Source organism: Dermochelys coriacea, chromosome 3 (genome assembly GCF_009764565.3).
Source record: "Dermochelys coriacea isolate rDerCor1 chromosome 3, rDerCor1.pri.v4, whole genome shotgun sequence".
Taxonomy (NCBI): Eukaryota; Metazoa; Chordata; order Testudines; family Dermochelyidae; genus Dermochelys; species Dermochelys coriacea.
Genome location: NC_050070.1, coordinates 160016328 through 160022171, shown reverse-complemented (window position 1 = coordinate 160022171; position 5844 = coordinate 160016328). Strand labels below are relative to the sequence as shown.

The following is a 5844-nucleotide window of genomic DNA, read 5'->3' as shown; positions in this document are numbered from 1 at the left end:
CTTATGATTTAGAATTAAATATTCTTAATATCTGTATCGTTTTAAGTCTGAACTTTCACCCGTCCCACTGATGAATTATGCATCTTAAAGATATTCTCTGCCCAGTTGTAGTTGTAAGCTCCTTATGGTAGGAACTGTGTCTTCTGGGGAGTTGTACTGTGGTGGTGTACATAAATGATAATTTCATACTCTGCAGAAATATTCCTTTTGACCCAGACTGAGCATGAGACATTTCAGGCCATTAAGAGCTTTGGAGGGCAAAAATGAAAAGGGAGCTAAAAAGAATGGAAACCCTCTTCCAATTTAATATAACTGGAGACTATCCTAAATATTTCTTATATTTACTTCACAGCACATGAAGGTGTTAATATGTCTTGTTACTAACAATGTGAGAGTATCCCTTTCAAGTCCTCCGCTTCACCTCCACTTGTGGAATTTGTTGTTCCAGTGGGACCGGACTTGCTATAAAAATCCAACACATTAGGTCCCTTTCCCATTCAGGCAGCTTGGGAACTTGAAGAGGCATCTCTGCCAAGAGCAGTCTCCAGGGAGAGTGATCAGTTCATCCATTCTCATAAGCTGTTTGGTGACTGACAGAGGATGAGTGTGAGGCTTGGCTGGATGGTCTGTGTAGTCTGCCTAGCCACCACTGCCAGTGGATTAACCCAGAAAAAGCTCAAGGAGGCTTTGCTGGAGAAACTGGGGCTCTCTGAGGTTCCAAAACTTCAGAAGAGAGATCTAGTGAATCTAGTTATCCCAGATCACATAAGGAACAAATACATCTCCATGTTGAGGCGCCACAGAGTGAAGAGAAGAGCTTTGCCAAGTTTGGCTGGCATCCTGAGAGGAATCCCGGGCAATGCAGGTAACAATGCTAGTATTATTACAATTAGTTTAGCAAAACCCCAGATCCAAACACCCACTGAATTTGGGGGAAGTTCAGATCTAGATATGCTTTCTGGATTCCATACTTTCTGGATTTCAGATATATAATGGGCTGAACAAAAACCTTAGTGCCAACTGGCAAACTTTGGGGCTTTTCAATTTGGATCTGTTTCTGGAGCTGAACATTACAGCTTAGGACCCTTCTCTATTTATTATTATGTGGATAAAATAGATGTGCATAAAGTAATGGTGGTTTAAAGACTAAAGCATAACATGGAGGTTTGCATGGTCATTACACTGATATTGGAGCTGGTTGAAAAGTGGGTTTACTGCTATAGAAAATTTTGACAAAAATTTAAAAAATCTTTTTAAATCAAACCTCCTTCCCTCTCCTCCCTTCCCCCCACCAGTTTCTAGCTAAAAACTGCAAAAATGTCAGTTTTCAGTTTTTTGACAAAAAAAATCAAAACGTTGTGAGGAAAGCAGGTACTTTCCACGCAAAGTTTTGTTTAGCCAAAACTCAATTTTCAGTCAGAAAAAATTCCAACAGGAAAGTTCTGATTAGCCTTACATGAGATATTAGTGTTATTTGTACCCAAAATCTCAGCATGCTCAGCATTCCAGAGATTTACATTGTTTTCCAGGGCAGTTACCAAAGGCCAGTTGTCTGTTTAAAACAGCCCAACAGCCTTTTTTCATACAGAGATCTGTAAAATAAATAAATGCCCAGCCATTGGTGGTTTTGAGTTCTGCGGGAAATAAAATACTTATTCCTTCCCATTATCCACCAGGTTACAGAGAGCCATGCAGAGGGAGATGATGAGGGCATTTACAAGGCATTGATTCAAATGTGCATTAGAAAAGACGTGTTTAGTACCTGTGTAGGGACTAAGTGGCCTGCTCTTTGGAGTATGAGATGAGTGTGTTGTGGTAAGTAGGAATGAAAGGGAAGTGTTAGGGCTTTGCTTGTGTGGGATGGAAATGATGCTGAGCCAGGCTCTCCTTGTTGTTCCCAATGTACACAGATATTGCAGGAGAAGTTCTCTATTCTGATACCACACGCCAGAATCTGGTCTTTGACATGGAAGGGAGAATACCTGAAAACAGTGAAGTGATGATGGCTGAACTAAAACTTTTCAAAAAGCCCCTGAACAGAACGAACATGCCTACAACCAAGCAATCTCACCGGCCAGTCACTAACGCCAGAGTCAGCGTGTACTGGGTGCAGATTCAAGCTGATGGCACTAACAGGACTTCCCTGATTGATTCCAGGTAAGAAATTATCCTTTAATGTGGATATAGCTGCATTTTAGGGACTTCGTTTTACTGGGCCTGATTCTGATGTCACCTACACTTGCCTAAATCAGGAGAAACTCCAATGAATCCAGTGGAGCTACACCTGTAAACTGTTGGTGTGAGATCAGAATTAGGCCCACAACCCTTGCTCTGGCACAGTTCCTATCTAGGTAAAACTGCAGGCTCTGGCTTTGTATCCTCTTTTAATTCCATAATGAATTCGTAAGAGCAAGGGCGTCTTTATTTCTTACAAAGATTGCAATATTCATCTTGAAGTGACTGTATTTCTGTATTTTGTCTGAAAGCTATACATTATAATACAGTTAAAAAATTGTAATCTTAATAATTAGTTCTAGTCTCTTGCTCTGGCATAGCCTTCTGTCTCATTCACATCTCTCTCTCTCTCTCTCTCTCTCTCTGTTTCTTATTTTGAAAACATTGATGGATTGCTGATTTTTCTTCTTCTGAAGATTTCTTTCATTGGTCATTGACTATGCAAATTCCATACAGGGGCTGTGATTCTGCACCACTGAAGTCTATGAAAGCTTTGCAATCGACTTCAGTGAGGGCAAGATCAGACACAAAAGCTATAAACCTCATTTCTGCGTAGAACTTTATAGACCTAATTCATCTCTGGCAAAAACAGATGTAAATGACATTGTTTTTAAAGGGCTTGCACTTGTTTATGCCAAGGCTGAATATGGTCCTGTATTGTCAAAACTCTGTCAAATCCTAAGAAATTCTTTGATGTGAATGGATATAGTAGTTCTTTAGTTAGTACCACAACATTTGCTATGTGAGTATATCTATATCTCTCTTAAAAATAAGTATTATTATTTTTTATTAAAGTTTAATAATAGCTATCCATTAAGAATTATTGTATAGTCAGGGCACATGGCAAACTAGAGGGACTAAATTAATCTCTGGTGTAATACTATTGTTGTAAACAGAGTTTCACCAGGCATTATCTGGCTGAAGACAGCTATGAGTTGCCGGTCCTGTGCCTTCAATTCCCTGAAATGGACTCTTTTTTTTGTCTCCACCTTGTCACACAGGTTGGTTCCAATAATGGAATCTGGTTGGAGGAATTTTGATGTGACCCAGGCTGTACATTACTGGCTAAAAGCCAAGAAGCAGGGACCAATGCTCCTGGAGATTTGGATTGAAGGAGAAAGGCTAGGTAGCTATGCCTCAGAAATGGCCAAAGTCGTGCGATTTACCTCTCAGGATCCTTTGGATAAAGCCCTGGGCAAACCCGAGTTGGTGCTTTATACCCTCAATCTGGAAGACTATGGGTATGTGTCAAATCCAAGGTTATGCTGTCTTTGGTATTTGGTTGCTAATTCATACTGAAGATAACATTTCAGGCCAGGCTTGGATAGGCATGATTTAGTGGAAAAATTCCTAAAGTGGGTAGATGAAAATGCAAGGAGGTCTTAAAGATGCATACTGAGGTAAATAATGTGTCAAAATTAGAAATGAAATGAGCCACAAAGTTTGAATAAAGATCTGGTTCCAAACTTTCCTAAAATTTGGACTATTTGGACATGGGGTTTTAGTTAGGCCCATTCTAGAGCTAGGAACCAGCTGTGAAGTTCAGATCTAGATCCAAATTATCCCAAAGGGTTTTGATTAGGGTCTCTAGTTGTAATATATTTTACAAATAATCATTCAGATCACGGAAACACGGAGATAGTAGAGGAGACAAACATATCTGGGCTGGGATAGTATTGAATTTTTAGAGCCCGAGAACAGAAGGACTGATTCTCCACAGCCTTGAGTCATTTACACAGAGGCAAAGTAAGTTCAAGAGTTTGTAAAGCTCTCCTGTTCTGATACAATAGCATTTTACACTTTGCACAGTGTAAAGGACTGCACAAGGTGCATAGCAATGGAGACTCAGGCCCAAAGGACACAGCTTTCCCAGTAAGAAAGAAATCACTGCAAATGGAATAGCTAGGAAGTTTCTTTACTTTAAAGCCTCTCCTCTCCTCAGATTTACTGAGCTTATTTCCATACTTAAATACTTGATTTAAGAATGGGTCTGAACCCACACCTTGGATCTAAACATCCCTGAATTCTGGGGGCAGGCAGGGTGCTAATCCAGAGCCAAGCTTTGCACCTCAGGCCCTTCTCTGATGTTAATGACAAGGACTGCCCCCCCCCCATCTTTCAACATGAGTCCTGATTTTCAGTCACAGAAACATTATTTCTTGGCTTTGCTTTTTGATAGGGGGCCTGGAGACTGCAAGGAGGAAAGCGTGACAAAGAAACCCATCTGCTGCCGGCAGGAACACTACATCAACTTCCGAGAACTGACCTGGACTCAGTACTGGATTATTGAGCCTGCGGGGTACCAGGCCTACATCTGCATGGGGGGCTGTGTGCAGGCCAAGAGCCTCTTGCGCCACTTTCGCTATGGAGAAAGAACCTGTGCCGTGGTGGAGAGCTCTCCACTTCCCATGATGTACCTCGTCAAGAAGGGAAATTACACGGAAATTGAAGTGGCTGAATTTCCTAACATGATCGTAGAAAAATGTGGCTGCGTTATGGACAACATAGCAGTGGTGTAGAATAAAGACATATGGCGCAGGCCCTGGCTGCTCTTGCAAGGGGGAGGGGACCTTCAGGAGCCCTTTCCTCCCTTTACCATCAACCCTAGATGCTGCAAAAGGGGTCGCAGACATGGCTCAGCTCCCCTCCCTGCCCCTTCATGCCAGCTGGTTGTTGGGGCTGGTGCAAAGGACTTTGAATATTGCACCCTGTAAAAGGGTTTGACGGTTGCTTGGAACTGCATTTGCCCCGTTGAGGAATAGTGCTGCCTGTGTCCTCTGCTAGCAGTGTGACTCTGGCCATTGCACCCAGTGTGGTGCCCACTGCTAATGCAGAAATGGCCAATAAAGACAGTCCGTATATATACACATGTATTTTGCTGCCCTATGTACTTGATAAATATGAAGCCTGGCTCTCTCCTTACACTGGTGTAACACCATTGACTTCAGAACCAGACTCATAGCGAACGGCTGCAGAGGAAAGCAGAAATAGCAATGATGATTTCCAGCTGAAGAACTGTTGAACCAATCATTCTTAACCATGTGTTGAAATCTCATGCCCGGTAATTTTGTCTGTGTCAGTCTTGACCATAAAAACATACTTACCATGAATCACAGACCAGAAGCACTTAAATTTAAATACTTTACAACTCAAAACTGTCTATTTCTCATCTTTGTGCCATAACTTTAGGGTCTGATCCTTCCATCCTGAAGTCATTGGGAATGCTGGGGGGGTAAAGACCACTCACATGATGAGTAAGGGTTTGCAGGATCAGGCCCTTATTTTTTCAAGTTGTATGCCACTATCATTCCAGAGTAGATTTTTTTTTCCTTCAGTCTTGTATATTTTGAAACACTAGGAAAACAATAAAAGTATAAAATTAAAATGTTGATGTCTTTTGTTGGTAACTATGACTAGCTAGGAGGGTGCTTTATTGTGGGAAAGATTACTGACAAATCTGAACTGATAAATCCACATTCATGTAAGATATACCTGTTATGACCAGACAAAGTGTTAATCTGGTAAATGAATATGCATATATCCTATATATTTCTGTATGAGCCAGATTCTGCTTTCAGTTACAAATCTGGAGTAACTCCATTGAATTTA

General features: G+C 41.2%; 1 protein-coding gene across 1 annotated transcript; it reads left to right on the top strand.

The window, feature by feature from the left end:
* Positions 1-358: 358 nt before the first annotated feature.
* LEFTY1 (left-right determination factor 1) lies at positions 359-5600 on the top strand. The gene is made up of 4 exons (XM_038396793.2): positions 359-865; positions 1911-2157; positions 3237-3476; positions 4415-5600. The coding sequence occupies exons 1-4, from the start codon at positions 601-603 to the stop codon at positions 4752-4754; spliced, it is 1092 nt and encodes a 363-aa protein (XP_038252721.1). The 5' UTR covers positions 359-600; the 3' UTR covers positions 4755-5600.
* The last annotated feature ends 244 nt before the right edge of the window (positions 5601-5844 follow it).